The sequence below is a fragment of the Melanerpes formicivorus genome, unplaced genomic scaffold (assembly GCF_026170545.1).
Source record: "Melanerpes formicivorus ecotype bairdi unplaced genomic scaffold, bMelFor1.0.p_v2 SCAF_1, whole genome shotgun sequence".
Lineage (NCBI taxonomy): Eukaryota > Metazoa > Chordata > Aves > Piciformes > Picidae > Melanerpes > Melanerpes formicivorus.
The window spans coordinates 56743236-56765513 of record NW_027142353.1 but is presented as its reverse complement, the minus strand read 5'-3'; the positions used below and the strand labels follow the sequence as shown (position 1 = coordinate 56765513).

Sequence of the window (22278 nt, the reverse complement as noted above, 5' to 3'; positions counted from 1 at the left end):
GCTAACAACATCCTAGTTTGTATTACAAACATTTTGGCCAGCAGGAACAAGGAGGTGATCGTCCCCTTGTATTCACCACTGGTGAGGCCACACCTTGAACATCGTGTTCAGTTCAGGGTCCCTCACTGTAAGGACATAGAAGTGCTGGAGCATGTTCAGAGGAAGAGCAATGAGGCTCATGAAGGACCTAGAGCAGCTGAGGGAGCTGGGGTTCTTCAGTCTAGAGAAGGGAAGGCTGAGGGGAGATCTTCTTACCCTCTACAAGTACCTGAAAGGAGGTTGGAGCAAGGAGGGGGATGGCCTCTTTTCCACGGTGGCAAGCAACAGGACTAGAGGAAATTATATTAGGAAATATTTCTTCACTGGCAGGATTATCAGGTATTGGAATTGTCTGCCTAGGGCAGTGGTGGAGTCACCGTCCCTGGAGGTGGTTAAATGGAGTGTGGACCTGGTGCTTAGGGACAGGGTTTAGTGGTGACCTTGCCATGCTGGGTCAAAGGTTGAAATATATGATTTTGAAGGTCTCTTCCAACCAATGATATTTTGTGGTTCTGTGAACAAGTTGCCTGGACAACTCAGCAGGCAAACACTATGGCTGAAGCACTCTAATCACAGGAAAAGCATCTCAAGTAACAGCATTTAAACTCTGAGGAAGGCTGAACTTCCTTTCTCTCTGTTATTGAAATCTGCCCCGAGAGCCCAAGTTATTTATAAACCATGTCGCTGTAGGAAACCCTATAAATATCCAAAGAGATAAGCCTGCCCTTACTCTTCCTAGAGTGGCCAACTAAATATAACTGACAATCACAGAATCATAGAATGGTTTGAGTTGGAAGGGATTTTAAAGATCATCTAATTCCAACCCCCCGCCATGGGCAGGGACACTTCCTAATAAATCAGGGTGCTCAAAGCTCCATCGGACCTGGCTTTGGACACTTTCAGGTGAAGAATTTCATCCTAATGTGTAAATCTAGCTTCTTCCAGTTTGAAGCCATTAACCCTTGTCCTGTCACAAAAGACCTTTATAGAAAGCCTCACTCCAACTATCTTGTAGGCCTTTTAAATACTGGAAGGCTGCTATAAGGTTTCCCTGAAGCTGCCTCTTCTCCAGGTTTAACAAGCACAACTCCCTTAGCCTGTCATCATAGGAGAGATCCTCCAGCTCTCTGCTCATCTTCTTGGCTCTCACTTGGACCCACTATAACAGTCCCATCAATTCTTGTGTTGGGGGCTCCAGAGCTGGACACAGCACTCCAGATGGAGTCTCACAAGAGTGGAGAGGCAGAATTACCTTGCTTGACCTGCTGACCACGTTTCTTTTGATGTAGTCCAGAATGATGTTGGCTTTCTGTGCTGCAAGCATACATTGCCAGCCTATATTGAGCTTCTGAGCAACCAGCATTATCAAGTCCTCCATCCATTCTCTGCCCAGCCTGTATTTGTGCTTGGGGTTGCCCCAGCCCAGGAACAGGACCTTGCACTTGGCTTTGTTGAACTTCACAAGACTCGCATTGGCCTATCTCTCAAGCTTGTCAAGGTGTTACATTAACTGATTCTGAAGTCAAGTTATTTTTTTTCTGGATCTGATTGGGTTTAGCCTTCATACTCTTTGACTCCTTCTATTACTTAGGAGTTCTCTTCTGCAGGAGCATTTCAACCCCTTTTGAAATAAAGGAGTAACTGAAAGAGTTAAACATTTCAGAACTGGTGAAACAAAGTGGTGCAACTGTTTATCTGTATTTGGTTACAGTTTTATTTCAAAGTGTACAAAAGATTTAAGACAAACACATCCTGGAACAGAAATCGTGCCTGACAGCTATAATATCACTCTGTAGCTAGAGAGAACGTTTCTGCTGTCACTAAAATACCGCAGATGTAGCCAGTTGAACAAAAATGGCACTGTCTAAACAAACTCGGCACACAATAGCTAGTTCCTAGCTTCAGAGGTTCAGCAGACCAACTGTGCTCCAGACAATGCTGAGTTTGTTTAAAGTGTAATACATTTAGTTGTGCACGCTAATATATGACTTATTGTAAAGATGCTTTGGGCAAAATCCATTCCTGCTGCAGCACCACTGAAATGAGCATACTTGCAGCAGAGATTAATTTGACCCATTATGTACTGAACTTGCAGCTCTTTTCTTTGGAAAAAGAACTATTCTTTCTGCAATTGATCTTGTTCCCCCACGGGCATTTGAACACAAAGAAATTCTTATCTGTGTGACACCAGTGTAGTGGAGTTAGACTGGATTTAGGTTTGTTGCAACTGAGGGAATTCTTTCAGCTGAAAATAAAGACAGCCGCCCAAATTACATGCAGATCATTGCACTTCTCCTATACACCAAAAAACTTGTAAATGCACATTTCACTGGCACGCATGGCGTGCTACAGCAGCTGTAGGGAAAAGGAATTCAGAGCAATACACAAAACTTTGTTAGAAGGTTAGGTGACAGCTTTGGCTGTGACAGATTTCCACATCTAAGCAAATACATTCAGGCTTTCCCATTACACACAGATGGCAAGCAGTACACGCTCTCTCCATTCCACAGGGCAGCAATTAGGTGATTTTCCCACCTGGATCACCTACAGAGATGACATTTCACCATTCTGGGTATGAAAGCTTTTATTATAGATGACTCATAGTTTCATAGTTTCATAGTTTCATTCAGGGTTGGAAGGGACCACAAGGATCATCTAGTTCCAACCCCCCTGCCATGGGCAGGGACACCCCACACTAGATCAGGCTGAACAGAGCCTCATCCAGCCTGCTCTTAAACACCCCCAGGGACGGGGCCTCGACCACCTCCCTGGACAACCCATTCCAGGGTTTCACCACTCTCATGGTAAAAGTTTTTGGTAACAGTTTTATTTGCATTAAAAGATCTTAAGAAGGTAATAAAAGGCAATAAAAGCAAGCAAAGCAACCGGTTGGGCATGCGAAGGTACAAAACGTCACCCCACAGCAGCTTTACAATAGCTTTCTTCATCTTATATAGTTACATAATCTACATAAACAAGCTTATGCTAAATAGAAGGCAGGCATATGATAATGAGTCTTCAGAATAGGTGATCAAATCCCTTCTCTCTACATTCAGTGTGGTAAGGGTCAAAGCATCCACTTTCACGCATGCTCAATTGTCCAGGCTTCTTATCTAAAGAAAACAAATTCTCAGTTCTTCTCCTCAGCCTTGGTGTCTCCAATTAGCCAAACACACTGTCTCTGTTAAAGTCTGTAAAATAATGCAGCTCCCCCTTTGTCCTCAAAACAGGCTCCTGCGAGCTTCTGACCCCCAGTTCCAGTGCACTCTGAATTCTCTACCTTTAGGACAAATCACAGAATCACCAGTATATTCATAACACTTTGAACACAAGGATGAGGGGAGAAGACTCAAAATAACAGCTAGGTGTCTAAAACACCTATACATATAATTATATACATATAATAATATGTGTATTTAATTATATGTATGTAATATATTGTATGTATATGTATATAATATATAAAGTATATGTATATAATATATAAAGTATATGCATATAATTTAGGTGCCTAAAGGGAAGGGGCTGAGCAATCACCTCATCACCACCACCTCTGTTTTGTTTGCCTTGATGCATACTTTTCACATGTTGCAAGACAATTTTTAAATGATATGAACTAGGGGTTGGGGAGGGGGAAGAATTTCTGAACTCCATTGCTTCCAAAATTATAATCTTGATAGTTTTGTACTGCAAAATATTGTAGAGGAAATTATTTCTCAGACTTGGTTTCATAAGGAATATGTGAAAATACACATAATTCTGATTTGAAATATCAAGACCCCTTAGGAAATAGCAATTCTGAATGTCAGGCAACCTTAGTTGTAGCTATTGTTTTGTATGAGCTCCTTTTTCACAGATCATGGCAAAGGGAAGCAGAGACAGTCCTCTTCCTGAAAGCATTTTTCTAAGGCCTATGGAGTTCCTGCAAGAGAAAGACACTTTTAAAAGGTAAGAGGTGGCATAATGAAGCCAGGTGAGAGAAACATTGTCAGCAATGAGCCTACAGGTTGTTCCGTTCTTCACTAACAATTCACTCCCTGCTGAGCACAGAGGTGAAAATTCAAGGATTAGTGATCTTTCTATATCCAAGGTTTGTCTTCTAAAGGCAAAAAAAAGAATAAAGGACCCCCCCCCCCCCCCAAAAAAAAAAAAAGGCCATTTACTGGGTTCAGCTCCAGTCTCTAGTCCTATCATCCTAAAACATAAATGGAGTTTACCTCCAGCTGCCTTCTCACAACTGGGTTTGGCTTGAGTTTGCCTCCTTTCCCTTAATCCTGAGATTTAAGCTCCTAATGAAACAAAGTTCATTGAGCTGTGTGCAGTTTTCCCAGTTCAAAATTCCCTTGTTCAAGCAAGTTTCCCTTTCTACAGGAATAAGCATATTGGCACGTGATTTTCTTACAAGCTTGGAAAAATTGGTTTGCTATCTTAGTTGTTCCATACACAACTGCATGGCAAACAGGAACTCCTTTTGATCCTACTGGATAAAAACAGTATCATGAGTGGGCAGCAATCTCACTTGTCATTTTTCAGTCTATGAAACTTCTAGTGTTGTTGGGACTGATCAGATATTTTTCCTTTGATGAAATGTTGGGTACTGTAGCCAGAAGCTATGATTACAGCATGCTGCTAATTTCCATAGCAGGGGAGTGACACAAAGAGAGTGGCAATGCAAGAATTACTGAGGCACTTTTCATAGTTTTACCTCACACAGGATGACAATAATTGGTTTCTAGTCTTAAATAAGTTCTGAACAAGCAACGCAGCTTGGATGCATTGGAAGCAACCAGAGGTGCTGTGACTTAGCTTTGCTATGAGGAGAATGGCACGGTGATGGCCAACAGGCAGGCAACTCTACCTGCAGCCATAGACATGCTGAAAAAGGAGTCCACTGATGCATAAACAATGAGGAGCAGAGCTTTTAAAAATATATCCCAAGAGCTAACCCCATAATTCCCATGTAGGCTACAGCAAGAGGCTGCTGCAGGCTACATCCTTCTCCATGCTACAAAATCACAGTTCACTGCAGTCACTAGTAGAGCCACATTCACAGACAAATGTAATGCAGATAATGTCTTGTAGAATCTTGGCTGAGGATTTCTCTCTCAAACAATTTCACTTTACTGCTTTAATTGAGTAGGAAGTTTAAAGGATTCCAGGATGCTGAAAAGACAGAAGGCCATCTTTATATGTTTCTGGTACCCCAGCCGGGCTGGCTTTGCTTTAGGTTTTAATCAGTTCTGTTCAGGTCATGCCAGTGATGACTGTCTTCACAATAAAATAATTGGTGTGGTTTACAAAAATACAGTGTTTTGTTTGAACAAACCATGTGTAAGCACTTCTGCTACATTTGACAGTGATGACTAAAGCTTGAGAAGAGAAGGCTGAGAGGGGATCTTATCAATGTCTATATAATATCTGAGGAGTGGGTGTCAAGATGAAGGTGCCAGTCTCTTTCCAGTGGTGCCCAGTGACAGGACAAGGAACACTGGGTACAAGCTAGAACACAGGAGGTTTCATCTCAACATGAGGAGACACCCTGAGGGTGATAGAGTACTGGAACAGGCAGCCCAGGGCGGTTGTGGAGTCTTCTTCTCCGGAGACTTTCAAAATCCACCTGGATGTGCACAGCCTGCCCTATGTGATCCTGCTTTGGCAGGGCGGTTGGACTCAATGATCTCTAGAGGTCCCTTCCAACCACTAACATTCTTTGATTCTGTGATTCATGGTCATAAACAAATTAGGGCAAATCACATCCAGCATCATGATAGCTATGCATGACAGAACATAATCCACACTTAAATATGATTGATGTAAGCAAATTTAACTGATGTTGCAGCTCCTGAGTGCTCATTTTATTGTCTGATTTTGTTGCTTTTACTATAGTTACATTTCAGTCACAGGACTGTTTAGAGATATGTACCAGGCCCTGAAGGATGTATTGGCTGAAAGACAGAAGCAACTTTATGACTTAAAGGAAAATTTAAGACTCTTTTACAGAGCAGAGGGAAAGGTGGGATGCTGCACGGGAGTACAAAGCTAGCTCTGGTTTAGACACTTGGTACAATTCAACATTAATCACCTCAAGAGAGAACCTAGCAGAAATGTAACTGCTCTCAACTGAATGACTTTGCTTTTCCTTGTCTTTCACTGCTCAAAGGTACTTTCCCCTCAGAGTATCCAAATATGAATGAGTTTGCTTAGGCAAACCATCCTCAGCTGCTTACTTCTGCATTTTGTGCAGAATTTACATAGTAAGCCCCACTACATAAACCATGCAAAGCAAACAGTAGGTTCCTGCATGGGAAACTTAATTATCCCTTAGTCTCTGCTCAGAAGACCACAACATTCCTTAAAGCCAAAATTTTTAGCCAGTTTAATATTCTCAAACTGGGAAGTGAGATGTGCAGTGGCTGATAACTGTTTGCACTTCCCTTTTAGCTGTCACTGAATTGAGGACGACAGAAATACAACCCATATTCTCACGTGGAAAGTAAGGTTTTACTTCACTTCACTCCATCTTTTCACTGACTTTCCTGCATCTTGTGCAAAGCCAGGAAAAATGTATCCCACAGGATAATGTATTGGCTTTTTGAGAGCTTGGAACATGCTAAGCCCTTTGTATGTGAAAAATGTTCTTTAGATGGCACAGGAACTCTTTAAAAAGCCATGTCTCACACTACTCAGAAATACTGAAGTCAGGACAATTTAATGTATGGAAAAAATAACTAATGATAATGAAGAACTGCAGATGTTCATTTGATTGGGTTGTTTTTTATCTCAGGAGACAAATTCTAATTCAGAGATCTGGCTGGCAAATGCACTCACCACACACAGAACAGAGTTGGCTATGTTAGTGATGCAGACAAACACGGGAAGCCTGGGCAGCTCTTTGTGTCACTAGCAGTAGTACAGGGTCCATCAGAACTATTTTTTAGTATCTAGAGGAGGATCTTCATTGTGTGAGCTTTCACCATACCTTTTTTTTAAGGGTGACTCTCAGCACTGATGGCACTGGATACAGAAGTGGGTAAAATGCCTGGTGCTGCAGACAGTGGGGATGAACACATTAATGCCAAGGTCACAAAGATACACAGATCACCTACCACCAGAAAAAGAATTACCATGAAGGACAACATTGTTCTGCTGTCTACCACTAATTTCTCAAAATGAAAAAACTAATACAGCAAGGAACAGCTTGTGCAACCCAACTGTTCAACTAATGCAGTAACAGTACTTAAAGTTACTTGCAATTCTGGCATAATATCATCTACCTGTAAGTGCTAAAATGTCTATTTCCCCAAACACCCTGCTTTCCTGGACTATGACACTCCAAGAGTAACACATTCTTCCTGAGACATCTTTATGAGAAGGCTCTCTCTTCACTTTTTGTGATTTTGCATAAGCATCTGCTTACTCTACTGTCAGCTGGAAACAGGCACAAAGACAGTTAAACCCGATTCACATCCAGTTGCCAAAATTGATCAAAATGTCAGCCCTACTAAGACCTGACTATTTGACAGCTGATTCCTTGGGAGACAATGTGTATTGCTTTCATTGCTATTCCTGCTACACAATGGGGAAGCAGTGATGAGGTTAGTTAAATCCCCTTCTTAGTGCAGTCACACTGAATATGCTCGCTAAAACCCAGCTGATAGTTGCCGTGCCAATACCCTGGGGACAGCAGCAGCAGAATGGGGCTGTGTGGGATGCTCCTCACTTGGCTCAGCACAACTGTACTGGACAAGGTTAAAGATCTCCTCCAGTTCATCTTTTCCCATTCCCATCAGGATCTTCACTGTGCCTTGACACGCTGTGGATGAGTGGGGCATACTTTTCACCTTTCCTCCTCAAGCTCACAGCAAGCTGTCTTGATCAACAGGGCAGCTAAAAGTAGCCATACCAAAACACAGGCCTTCAGACATTGAGAGCAGCAACATACTTCAGTCAAAAATTCTTCAGGAACCAGTGGATGCAAGGTGACAGCAAGGTGGCTGAATCCCAAGGAAGTGAGAGCCCGGGACCAAACAGCATCTGCAACAGCTGATGCTCTCAGCTCCATAGCAGTAGTTTGCTTGACCTTCAAGTGACAAAATGGAATCTGAACAAGTTTGTGGAACTTTGTGATGAAACATGCATCTAAATAGAAAGTGTGCAACTATTCTGGCCACATACATTTGTAGTAAAATGTGCTCTTGGTCACAGGCAAGTTACCTTTAGCAGTACAGCTGGCATCGCTTCCTTCAGTTTATTACTGTTAAGCATAATCTTAGTACTATCCATATTATACTCCTGTCAGCTTGCTTTACTCTTGCTTAGCCTTCAAAGACAATTAATCATATGGTTTACCATATGGCTACATTATGTAAAGTAGAAACAGCATTGTCTGAGCACAGAAGGTACCAAAAAGCCACACTCAACCATATTAAAACAAGAGGCAAAGAGTCAGTACTACAGGAAAGTACCTTGCCCTGCCAGGTCCCTGCAGGTGCTGCATATGAAATAAAGCTTTACAGACCTGTATACTTATTTTGACATTTCTGAAGAGTCCTTTATTCTTGCCTGCAATGCTGTTTTTCACAAATTAGGCTTCTTAGATATTTGTACCTTGCCTCTTCAAGAATTACACGATACTTAGACTAACTAATTGGCCTTTAGTGCATCATAGATTTTCAGTACAAAATTAGGTTACACTTCATGTGCTAAACTGGGAACGTTGCCCATGAGGGGCAAATCAGCCAATGTCAAATGCAGTGAGTAATCCCCAAGTTACAGGCAAGAGTCTCATTAGACTCATCAGCTAGATGGATAAATCAGAGTTAGTGAGTCAGCACTAGGGGAAAAGATGGAAGTCACTATTAACATCACACAACACAGCATGAGACAAGGAGTGGCTCAGATGTATCAAACTAAGAGCCAAGGCTGAAATCTGTATTCAGTGACAATCAGAGGTAGACCTCCCATGGATTTCAAGGGGGTCAGTATTTCACCCCTTGAACTTGGTAGAGGGGGTCCTGACCACACATGTCTTCGGGATCATGAACTTCCTTTGAAGCCACTAGGAGTTCTGCATGGAGATGCATCCACTTTTCCAACACATGAAATTCAGTGAGTACTTCATATGGAGAAGGGAAGCAGCAGCATAAACGAATAAAGGGAGAGAGCCGACATTGGTTAACAGTTCTGTTTGTTAGGGCTTTAAAAGACAATCTACACAACTGTGACAATTTAATCTAAAAGAGACAATGCTGTGGTACAAAAAGTTTATTTAGTCATAATTTTGTAGCTATATGAGGTAAATTAACATTCATATCCACTTGATTCTTACAGAATTTTATACACAAGGCACTTCTTTGAAGACAGCACTTTTTAATTGTTTGCCATTTTTGTTCCTGTGAGCTCCTGATAGCCCAGAAGACTTGTTATATTTGCTGTCAGATTCTGTTATGTAAAAGACAAAACATCCAGTAAGCAACAAGAAAGCTCTGAGCAAGCTTTCTTACCCTTTACAAGCCATTAACTCCGAGGAACAGTGTCAGTGGGAAGAGGAGTACGCTCTCCACCTTAAAATATGTTCACATTTCTTGCATGGCTCTTCAAGGACTGAAACTTCTGGGATTTGGTTGGCCTCTTACAGTAAACTTAAAATGCAAACCTACGATTTCTTTTTTGATCAAGTGGTTTTGGCTTATGCAAATAGTCCCATTGCCTTCAGTGGTCTTATTCGCAAGGGTGAAATGAACTTACATGAACTTTTATTTACAAGCTCAGGGCCACACGTTTGGCTAGAAAGAAAAACATTTCTCTTTTGTAAAACCTTCAGCAGTGTAACAGTGCAGTGTTTCTCCACAAGCATTTTGTTTGGAATATTTAACCAGGCTGTAAATGTATCTCTTAAAGGACGTACGTGACAGCTAGTTTTTGACACTGACCCACTAAACACACAGGAAGGCATATCAATAATAATGAACCTTAGTTTATTTGGTAATAATTGAGTTAATGATGAAAACTAGCTTTTTTTCCATAGTGTGCTCCCTATATATCCAGCTCCCATGTTTTAAATACACAGAGAAAACTGATACTATAAATCAGTGATCAAATTGTCTTTAATGCTACTGACTCATGTCTGGAGAATTCCTGTGTTATAGTAAGACATTTCTCTCTTAGGTTTAACATATTGGCAGAATCATTCTTCTACTTCTCATACAGGTGTAAACTTAGAAAACAGTTTATTGCATCCAAATGTAGAATCAAAAACTAAATGCCAACTCAGAAAATCAAAAGCACAAGAACACACTTTTCACAAGAGAAGTCAATCAAACAAAAACATTTGTAATTAAAAACAAACAAACAAAACCCCAGCCTGTTCAAAACCATAGTGTTAGTGTCTGTCTTAAAAAGACCTGGGGGCTTAACACTCTTCTTCTTCAGACTGTTGTCACCCACATGAACTCTGTGGAATACAACAGTTTGTTGTATATTGTGTTGAGGAGGTGGTCCCATGACTAACTGGAAAAGGACCTAAGTACTGATCTGATGTTTAAAGCTTGCCTGAAAAATTTTACTGAACCCACACTTAATGTATTCATACTAGAAAATAAACTCGAGCTGCAAAATGCCATCCATTTAACCAGCTCTGAGTGCCTTGGTGAATGACAAATAGACTGAGCCAAATCAATCCCTGCTATGGCTTTGCACACAACTGGCTTCCAAATTATGCTGGAAAAGAACACAGTTCATCTGCTTTTTCAGTCCATGCTACCTATTTTCATGAAGATGGCTTTTCAATGCCATCACAGATTAACAAATTGATGGAGCAATTCTTTACCTATGAAAAGCAAAAGACTGATTTTCATCAATAGCAGGTTGCCTTCATTTAATCAAAATACAGAGGGAAGAAATGTGGGGGGTTAAATTCTCTAGGCTTCATGGTTTTTAATTGACAGCTGCACCAACTAAAAAAGCCCAGATCAACTGTGTCCCTGACCAATAAACTATGCATTCATGTGCAGTGATGACAGATTTTTACTGTATCTTTGCAAAAAAATGACTTAAAATGGACTCATGAAATCAGTGATTTGGAAAACATGTTTTGTATAATAACTTGCAGTTGGGAGAGATCTCTGGAAGTCATTTAGCCCAACCCTGTATGCTCCAAGCAGGGTCAGGTAGTACCAGTGATTTGACTTAGTACAAAAAGAGTAGCACTTTATACACCTGGTAACTTATTCAGAGAGTATCTTTACATTTTCTCCTTTTCTTTTCCATAGGTTACCTTAGCTTTTTGTTTATATATGTAAATTACTTCAAGTAAGAACCATTTCCCCACCATCATTCTACTGAAAGAGCAACAACAAGAGGGCTCTCTTCAGTTTGCTTAATATCAGGCATGATTCTGTTCTGACTTCTGTGTTTGCCATAACTAACTTACTTGTTTTGTATCAGGTATGTGTGCAAGATATGTCAGGATTGTCACTTGAACAGCCATATGACCAGGCTAAATCAAAGTATCATTTGCTACCAGTTCCCTCTTACGTGAAATAGTAAACAACTTGGAAATTAGCAGATTATTTTTGACAGCAGAATCTGTCCAACTAATTAGGGTTTGTATCTATTTTCTAGAACTATGCAAAGTCTGCATACTTATGGTTTACTCAGAGCATGTTGGTGATTATTCATAAGCAAAAATTAAAGTACTCAAAATCATCCACACCAGTAAGATGTTTGTTTTTTTTTCCCCAACAAATGGGATTCCAGATGTATTGTGGCAGCTAAAAGCAGTTGTAAGCATTAAGGGTGGGCTCTGCCAAAACAGTTACCTAGGCTTAAGTGAAGAACCAGTTACTGAACTCCAAATTAAATTGTAGGTGACCAAGAAGCTTGGCACTACATAGTTATGTGATGGAACTTAAGCTGGTCTTAAAAGCACAACCTGTGAGTTGTAGCTTTGCTTTCTCAGACTGTTTGGATGTGGCGTCTGCTCTGTCAGATTTCTTTTAGGGGTTGCGATAAAGATTCGTTTCTCCCCCTGAGCTTCACCTAACAAGAAAAGTGATCTTTTACATCATTCCAGTAGTTACTCTGCCTGAAAATACCATGCATTCCACAAAAGCATCTGAGCCCTCTGCAGGCCTAACCATGCACATTAACTTGAAAAGGGCAGACTAGTTACCAGCTGATCCTAAGTTAAATCTCTCTCATTATTTTTTATGTACAATATGGCTGCAATCCCACAGGCCACACTCTGTGAGGATTGCACTTAAGTAAGGACTGCAAGATCCAGAGCTCCATCAAACAACAGGTCAGTTTTGCTCTCAAGCATTGATATAAAAAAGCATGCTTTCCAGGTGGTCTGGTTTATATAGCTACACTCCAGAGAGACTTGAACTTCATTCTTCAGAAGCATAGAGGGAAGGAAAATACAGCCCAAGAATACTGATGTACTATAATACAAAGATGTGTACTGCATTATTTCAGCAATATGATTACTGGGCATTTAGCAAAACTTACAAAACTGCTACTATAGATGCTAGTAAATCTAAAAGCCTTGGAAAACTCTGCCTTTCCTTACATCTAGGTAACTTTATTAGCTTTAGTCTAAGTATAGTTGCATGGATAGAACAGAAAGCAAAATGTAGCTTTTTGTTTCCTTGCAGAAAGGGTTTTTATGGCTTATAACAGAGAAAATTCACAAGAGTATGTCTGAAGCTGAACATTTCATAGTAAGCATCTCTGTTGTACTACTGTACATTGATTTTTAATGCAGGGTCTGCCCCCAAGAGCAGTGGCAGCAGAAAGTCTACTCCTCACTTGGTTCACCGTAAGCAGGTCATAGTCATGAGACAACATGCCCAAGGGCTGCAGAACAGTGGTTCTGATGATCAGAAACTCTTTATGTCTGCTCAAAAAGCAGTAAAACTCAATGTTTCATCTTGAATGGTGGGAATATATTTTAACTGTTGAATGAAGTAAACACATTCAGGAAAACACTTAACAGCAGAGATAACTGTAAATTCTAGCTGCTTGCTACAGGATGACCCTGCTTTGCCTGAGTAAGGACTGCACTGCCCGGCCAAATACTTTAAAGATGTAAAGGGCTATCCCAGGTGTCTGACTGCTCTTTCCAATTACAGTACTTTTGATTTTTAGAAGCAATAGGACTGACTCCAGGCTTCAGTTCTTTTGGCTTTTGCTTAGAACAGAAGTTGGGCCTAATCCTGCATTCCTTTTGTACAAACTCCCTTGTACTTTACCAGGCATTCAAAATTCTAATGTCTGTGAGAGTACTTGTTACAAAGGAATAAAGGACAGAGCCACCCGTAAGAAAAGCTGCACCTTAGAAAACAAGACCCAGTAGTTTCCTCCACCCATTTTTAAGGGAAGCACAAATTTCAAAAGCAGGATTTCAATGTCTTTATTTAAGGCCCCGAATATACATTCCTTCTGGCTCCAAAACTCCTTGTGAATGCTAGTTTTGGTTGAAAAAGGCCTGCAAGATCCATTCCCAAATCTTGGTCTTTGTTAAATTCAATGGAAATTCTGCAAGTGACTTCAGTGGGATCAGAACAGATCCTTCAGCCACAAGAATGATGCCCAGATACTTTAGCCACCTTTTCTGCAACACAATATTGTCTAAATCTCTTCTCACTGACCTTCATGACACGACAGATTGTTGTTAAAGGGTAGGACACAACAGGAAATCATGTTGCTTTGGGAATTTTACCATTAGAAAGTTCCTTTCCTCTTGCATTTTCTGGTAAGATCAAAGATCAAACTAAAATAATTCAATACACAGTCAAGTCACTTTAAACCTACAGATCAAAATTATTCTCAAAGTGTTTGAATACTTAAAAATCTGCACTCAAGTTTACTTCTAAAAAGCATCCTTTTCAACGAACTTCAGCTGATAGCTAATACTCTAAAATGCAGAGCTGTACTTTATCCTATTGCCTGTCCACGGGCAACATATGGGGCCACAATGTATTGAAATCGTTATCCTTGCTTTCTGAAGAGAAGTTGCTCTGTGTAGTAATTGCTGAGGTGTGGTTTGAATTCCTGTCCTCCTCTAAGCAATTTCAGAAGTCATCTAAAAATTATAATCAAACATGCTCAAACACATGGGCTTAAAAACATGGTGTGGTCATGGTCAGCAAACACTGGATAGAAGGTCAAACCAAACACTTCCTAACAGGTCAAGAGTCAAACAAAAAAAATTATAGAAAGATGAACCTCAAAAATCTATTAGAGGGGCTACCTAAACTTTGCCCGGCCAAGGACCACATCGGTGATTTGCCATGAGCAGAAAGGCTTCATTAAGGCATGTTATATGGAAGAGACTTGAGTCACCTTTAATATGGCAAGTTGGTCCACAGAGATGACAGGTGCCAACAGGCAATATGCCACCCTGATGTTTGCCATAGGGCTACGTAAGGTTTAAGGTGAAGAAAATAAGTCGTTGTATCTGCTTGTGTAAAGCTTATGTGAATAAGGGTTTAAGGCAAGGTCCGGAGAGAGATGATGGCCAGGCACATGGGCACTGGGGGTTTTAAGATTTTTCTCAGATGAAAGTCAGCCTGTGAGCACATGACCACCTACCATCACCACCTGTTATCTGGGCAAGCCTCCTCTATGGCTGCCCTTGGAAGATCTGCCATGGACATGAAGCAAAGGAGAACTCGTCTCCTGGCCCATGGGCTGCACTTTGGCCACCCCTGACCTATTAGAAAATGCTGATATTTTTTCCCACTACAACTCACAGAGTGCAAAAACAGCAAGCGTCAAAGTTTGAAGCCCAGGCCTTCCCACCCACGCCAAGCCTGGCCTCCCCAGGCAGCTCCCCTGCCCACTCGCCCTTCCATCATCTGCTACTCTGAGCAGAGGAGACTTCACTACACGGCCAGGTCATCTGACCTGGCTCTGCAACTGCTTGACTTACTGGCCCTGCTCAAGCGCCGCATGTCGACGAGCAGCGGTGGCTCATGCATCTCCACCGTGGTGCAGGCAGCTGAGGCAGCCCGTTCCTCCTCCTCACCCTCCACTTCCCACTTGCTGCCGCTTGCCCCGCTCAGGCTTGTGCTGCTGCCGCTGTTGACTGCAGCAATGGGTGGCCCAGCTGGGGGTGGGAGTAGCTGCTCCAGTGGCTCTTCCTGCTCGGGAAGGGGATGCCGGACACTGCTGGGGGTAGAGGAGCCTGCAGAGCTGGAGGGCACCTTCCCCTGCTGCCCAGCTGACATATTCATCCAGTTCTGCTCGGCTGCCAGGGCACGGGTGTTACTGTTGAAGTAGTTGATAACAGCTGGTGTGGGCGTAGGGATGGGGGTTGGGATGGTGACAGGAGTGGAGATGGGTGTAGGAGTCACAGCACGGTGCCTCTCCTCAGGAATTGGTGGAGCAACAGGGTAGCCAGCCATGGAAGTTCTGTTGGAAGGGGGCCGTGGTCTTGGAGCAGCCGCAGCATAATATGGTGTCATGGTCACCGGGGCCAGCAGTGGTGTGACAGCACGGGTGTCAGGCAGAACAGGTGTGGGCACAGCAGTCGTTACCACCACAGGTGGTACGGGTGGTGGCAGGGCAACAGGTTTGGACTCCCCGGTTACCACGACTGGTGTCATTGTTGCAACAGGCATCTCAAGGCTGTATCTGCTTGTCATGCCCTGCTTAAGCTTCTTCCACCCCAAGTGATAAATCTCAAGCATGTTCAACAGCAAGGAGACAGAAGCCACCACCAACATGAAGATGATGAAGATGGTTTTCTCAGTGGGCCTTGAGATGAAACAGTCCACAGTGTGTGGGCAAGGGGAGCGACTGCACTGGTAGACTGGCTTTAGCTCAAAGCCATACAGGAAGTACTGGCCCACAATGAAGCCCACCTCAAACAGCGTTTTGCAAATGATGTTGAAGACATAGGTACGGAGCAGGGCACCTCCCATACGGATTCTACCACGTTCGTCGCGAATTGGGAGCTTCTCCTTCCCCCTCTTGCCAAGAGGATCTTTGATATTATTGCTGCCTCCTCCACTACTGCTACCAGATGCGGCTGCTGCTGGGTAGTTGCTGTCTTTGGCACTTCCCTTCTTTTTCATCTCTTCTTTCTCTTTCCTCTTCTCCTCCATGCGTACGATGTGCAGCACATGGCCCAGGTAGATGAGGGTTGGAGTGGAGACAAAAATGATCTGCAGCACCCAGAAGCGGATGTGAGAAATGGGGAAGGCCTTGTCATAGCAGACATTTTCGCAACCAGGTTGCTGAGTGTTACATGTAAAGTCCGACTGTTCATCTCCCCAGACCTCCTCGGCAGCAGCCCCCAGCACCAGTATCCTGAAGATAAACAGTACTGTCAGCCACACCTTGCCAATAACCGTGGAGTGCTCCTGCGCATTCTCTAACAGTCTCCCCAGAAAGCTCCAGTCACCCATTGTTTCAGATTTCTAACCTATAATAAGAACATCAGAGCAACGTTAAGAAACCTTACATTTACACGATGCCAGGGCAGAACACTTTGATCCTCAACAAATGACATTTCTTAGGCTCTCTTTCTTTTGCAGAATATTAGAATAGAATTAAATATAATAGAATAGAATTAATCAGGTTGGAAAAGACCTTCGAGATCATCAATTCCAACTTCAGTTAACAAATACGTACCTCCGTGACCATGTAGCTGTGGATTTTGGTGAGCAAAGAAGTGAGTGCTAGTGCTTTCACCTAGCTGATAAAAGTTTAACTGTCTACACACAACAGGCAAGAATGATTCATAATTATAATTTCTACAGGGTTTAAAGATTATATTATTATTATTATTATTGTTATTATTATTATTTCTGTGTTTCCTCCATGTGAGCTGCCTCTAACTGTCCTTGCCTACATTTAAAAAAAGGAAGAGATGGAAATAAGTTCAGTTCAACAGAGTCCAAGAAGGCCAATGGCATCCTGGCCTGCATTAGGAATAGTGTGGCCAGCAGGAGCAGGGAAGTCATTGTGCCCCTGGACTCTGCATTGGTTAGGCTGCACCTTGAGTACTGTGTCCAGTTCTGGGCCCCTCAGTTTAAGAAGGACATTGAGACACTTGAATGTGTCCAGAGAAGGGCAACAAGGCTGGGGAGAGGCCTTGAGCACAAGCCCTGTGAGGAGAGGCTGAGGGAGCTGGGATTGTTTAGCCTGGAGAAGAGGAGGCTCAGGGGTGACCTCATTGCCCTCTACAACTACCTGAAGGGAAGTTGTAGCCCGGAAGGGGTTGGTCTCTTCTCCCAGGCAACCAGCACCAGAACAAGGGGACACAGTCTCAAGCTGCACCAGGGGAAGTTTAGGCTCAAGGTGAGGAGAAAGTTCTTCACAGAGAGAGTTGTTAGCCATTGGAATGTGCTGTCCAGGGAGGTGGTGGAGTCACCATCCCTGGAGGCGTTCAAGAGGGGATTGGATGTGGCACTTGGTGCCATGGTTTAGTCATGAGGTCTGTGGTGACAGGTTGGACTCAACGATCCTCGAGGTCTCTTCCAACCTTAGTGATACTGTGATACTGAGTATTTCTACTATCAATGTGACTTCACTTGTATCAGAGTGTGACACAAAGTTTGCCGAACTATAATCCTTTTATTGCTATCAGGACTTATTTAGTCTGACACTCAGGAGGTTAGCAATATGTCACATCTCTGCTATTTTCATACTACACAAACACAGGAAAGTAATTACTCAAAATCTTTATAATTTAGTTAAATTTTGGAACATATTCACCACCAACAAGCACGTTCTTGAAGTCTGGTTGTATTCAAGTTTGTTTACTTCTAAAAAGGAAGAATTATTAGGATAAGTGGAACTATTGGGAAGAATGAAAAATTCTGAGAGAAACGGTGAAAAGGCTTCTATGCCATTTCCTGTGCTGCCCTGCCAGTTGGTATAACTGAACCACATGTACTGCAACATTACATTAAAATAAAACAAACAAACACACCACCAACAAACAACCCACAAACAATCAACCCCCCTCTCCCCCAAACAAACCAACAAACAAAGTCAAGGGTACTTCAGCAACAGCGCACAGAGTTCTTCCCAGAGAACTAAAATTACCCTCTATGATCTTGCTTCTGTGACAAACAACTGGTATATATTCTCAGTAATTTCCACCAATTCATGTATGATGGGCTTCTGATGTCCAAGTCTAGGCAGTAATACAACTTCTGACTTGGAAAGGCTTAAAGTACAAGATTTTTTTTAAGATCAGATTCCTCACAAACTGTTTTCAATTGAGAAACAAGCTATTGCCTGCTAGTATCCCTTCTCTTATCCTTGGCCTGTCCCTGATTGGAATATGTATAAAAATATTGGAATGTATGTAAGAAATACGTTTCATTCTCCCAATCAACAAGCTTCTGTGTTTTATATGTCAACTTTCAACTGAAAACAAAATACAAAACTCCACTTTCAGCTAACTTCAATACCTCCAGAATTATTATTTATTATTGTTGTTGTTGTTGTTGTTATTAACCAGGTTGGAAAAGACCTTTGAGATCATCAAGTCCAACCTATCACCCAACACCATCTAATCAACTAAACCATGGCACCAAGCACCCCATCCAGTCTCTTCCTAAACGCCTCCAGTGATGGTGACTCCACCACCTATTTCAGATATAACAACTTGCATGCAAAAAAAAACACACTATAAAAAATGATGGATCATCTTCTTCTTTAAAAATCTTAGGGTGTTTTATAAACATAACTGAATTATACTTTATTCTTTTCATTTTTATACTTATCCTTCATGTGCAAATATCCATCTGTCTTACACGTCCCAAAACTTCATCACACAAAAATCCTCAGTATTATATTCACTGTGATTTCCGACAGTGATGCCACTGCAATTCCAGAGGCAGCACTTCCAAAGCCTATACAGAATTTCTGTCAGGCTTTTAGTGAAGGTAATTAAAATAAAGTAAATTAAATTAATAATAAATTAAAGTTATCATTAATAAATTAATGTTATTAACAATAAAGCAAAGCTATTAATAATAAATTAAATTAATCTCTATAATATTGTTGGTGAGGGGTTTGGAGCACAAGCCCGATGAGGAGAGGCTGAGGGAGCTGGGGTTGCTTAGCCTGGAGAGGAGGAGACTCAGGGGTGACCTTATTGCTCTCTACAACTACTTGAAGGGAGGTTGTAGACAGGCGGATGTTGGTCTCTTCTCCCAGGCAGCCAGTACCAGAACAAGAGGACACAGTCTCAGGCTGTGCCAGGGGAGGTTTAGGCTGGATGTTAGGAAGAAGTTCTACACAGAGAGAGTGATTGCCCATTGGAATGGGCTGCCCAGGGAGGTGGTGGAGTCACCATCATTGGAGGTGTTCAGGAGGAGACTTGATGGGGTGCTTGGTGCCATGGTTTAGTTGTTTAGGTGGTTTGGATTGGTTGATAGGTTGGACACGATGATCTTGAAGGTCTCTTCCAACCTGGTCTTGTCTAGTCTAGTCTAGTCTATCAAATATAAAATAATCAATTAAATTAATTTAGGGTTTTTTTTTTTTTTTTTTTTTACAGCTTGATGCAACGTTCCTATGATGCAATGAAACACCTGCAACTGCAGATTTTCATACAGAAAGCAACAATAAATCCATCAGTAGTTGGCAATTTTGCAAGTCCTGAAATACTGATTGATTTTTTTTTTCCCCATAAACTTAAGAAAAAATTCTCCCTAAAAAAAAAATCAATCCTCTATTTCTATTCTACAAATACTATAAGAAGACATTTCCTTTAGTACACATAACCTTCAGGCTGGAGGTGAGGAGGAAGTTCTTCACCATGAGAGTGGTGAAGCACTGGAATGGGTTGTCCAGGGAGGTGGTTGGGGCACCGTCCCTGGGGTTGTTTAAGACCAGGCTGGATGAGGCTCTGGCCAGCCTGATCTAGTGTGGGGTTTCCCTGCCCATGGCAGGGGGGTTGGAACTAGATGATCCTTGTGGTCCCTTCCAACCCTGACTGATACTATGATACTATGATACTATACTAATATAACTGATATTTTTGTTACCCAGCATGGCATGATAAACTGCAAATTATGATATTAACAATGAAATATACCACGTTTGTGTAGTAGGATTCCTGGCCCTAAAAGCATTTTTAACTATTTCTAATATATTCAGATTAATTTTTTTTTTTGAGATTGTTGTATTTCCCCTCTTAAAACTGTAGTCCAAAACTCAATAAACGTTTAGAATCGTTAATTTTTATCATCCTAACTTAGTATGTTTATATGATGTTTAGATTTCATCCTCGATCCTAATTGCTTGCAGTATTTCAGATGGTGAAATATTTTCAATCTTGAGAAGCATTAATTTTTCAGAGTATAATGAATTCATTTTGTATGCTGTTCATTCAAAGGTGTAACTTGGTCTAGTTTCCTCTTTGGACAGAACTGAACTGTTATTTGGGAACTAAACTGTTATTCCCCACTCATTTTGAGTGGGGAATAGTAACATAAATAATGTGATATTTCACGCCTTAAAGAAGTTTAGCATAACCCTAAATTCAGCAGTTCAGTTCCCTGCCATCCTTTTTATTATCTTGTGCTCTCTGCCTGACTCTTTCTTCATTTTTTTATCCAGATCTAACAAAACAGGAAGTTCCAATAATAATAAGTAGTCAAAGTTACAGTTTGTCCTTTTGCTACTAATACTTCTAATAGAAAGTTTATTACTCAGCAAACATTAGCGCATTGAATCTGCATTAATTTATTAAGGACTATTCTCAGCATAGCTGCCATTACCCTTGTGTCCAATAGCACAGAGGCCACACACTGTACTTTGTAAATACAGATATTATCTTCTGGTGTTCAAAAAAACAAATGAAGTTGATCTGCCTTCATGAAAACTTACAACTCCTGCACTGCAAGGTGAACAGACGTAGTAACCTTTCCTCATTTTCCTGTAGGCACACTTTAGTGCAGCTCCTACCGAGATCAACAGGTGATAGCGGAAGGAGAAAAATAAGTGTTTGTAAGAAGTGAAGATGACAAATAGTACCATCTAATTTATTAGCAAGCATTCTTCATTCATGAATACTACTGAAGGTGCTTGGGTTTTTTTCCTTTTTACGGCAGGTCAGCAATGCCCAAGCTGAGATAATTCGGGACAGAAATAATGTGACATGATACAAAGGATACACTTTGTAAAAGCTATCTATTATTTAACTCAAAGATTTATTTCTGTGTATCAGAGCATGCAAATTCATCCTGTACACAAAGAAAAAAATGCTTAAGCAGTAAGAAGGTACTTCACAGCATCTTAAACAGAGGTGAAAACATCAGTGTTCATGTTAGTATGTATTGCAGCAATCATTGCCTTCGCTATAACCATGTATTACCCATGGTACATAAATACAGGTAGGACATAATTTCCAAAAGCAATGCAAAGGAACAAAGTCTCTACTGGCTGCAGTGTTCTCAGAAATCCAGGTCTTGTACTTTTCTTCTTTGTCAATACATTCTTAAAACCAATGTAACTCACTCAAAAATCGTCTCAACAATTTTAAAGAGATGCCTTGACACCAATAATGATTATATGACATCAAACAAACCCAGATGGCTCACAGACCTCACAGAATATTTGAGTCGTTGCCATTAAATTCAACAATAAAATACCTAAATCTGAACAGCCATATCTCAATATTTTTAGCAAAGAAAAAAATCCAAGCTTGCTTGTGTAGCATTACATAAAGTTCAACTGTACAGCACAACTCCAAGCACTGCTGAAACACAGAGCTAGGCAACTGTTAAGCCCTAACCTTCCAAGTGGATTGTGAAGGGAGAAATGTTTTCTTTCTGTGCTCAGGAAAAATGCAGGTTAAGGAATGAAACATCTTTGTATTTCAACACATTCATGTGGAAATAACTTCCAGGGGATGACAGAGAATCTGTCTCAGAAAGCAGTCTAATTCGATGGTGTGAAAAACAAGGACTCCCTGAACTCTGGGATCATTTAATAAGAACTGGGAGTAGTACATTGTTTGTATCCCTTAGAAAACCATTCCCCTGGGATAAATACTGAAAAATGGGCAATTCATAAACACTGGCATGGCATTCTGTTTATGAATCAGTCTTGTGCTATTAATTACCAGGTTCAGTACATGCACACATACACTTTTTGGATGGCGTGTGTTTGTGTGTGTGACAAAGAGAATGAGCAAGAGAGGGAATAACGTTTTAAAAGCTATGATGCCATATGTATCCCTCTACAGGAAAGAAACAATTATCAAGT

The 22278-nt window shown here is 41.3% G+C and overlaps 1 protein-coding gene across 2 annotated transcripts; it reads right to left on the bottom strand.

Moving 5' to 3' along the window:
- Nucleotides 1-3691: 3691 nt before the first annotated feature.
- Nucleotides 3692-21647, bottom strand: GJA3 (gap junction protein alpha 3). 2 transcript variants are annotated; one of them, XM_068144347.1, is made up of 3 exons: nucleotides 21616-21647; nucleotides 14975-16471; nucleotides 3692-3961 (listed from the first exon to the last, which is right to left on the bottom strand). In XM_068144347.1, exons 2-3 carry the CDS (start codon nucleotides 16452-16454, stop codon nucleotides 3951-3953), a joined length of 1491 nt encoding a protein of 496 aa, XP_068000448.1. In that variant the 5' UTR covers nucleotides 16455-16471; nucleotides 21616-21647; the 3' UTR covers nucleotides 3692-3950. The 2 variants fall into 2 exon arrangements, with proteins under 2 accessions (XP_068000448.1, XP_068000445.1); XM_068144344.1 differs by lacking the exon at nucleotides 3692-3961 and having other exon boundaries at nucleotides 10000-16471.
- Nucleotides 21648-22278: the final 631 nt, after the last annotated feature.

Coding starts and splice junctions, on each gene's coding strand:
- GJA3 (XM_068144344.1), bottom strand. CDS start 16,454: ATGGGTGACTGGAGCTTTCTGGGGAGACTGTTAGAGAATGCGCAGGAG.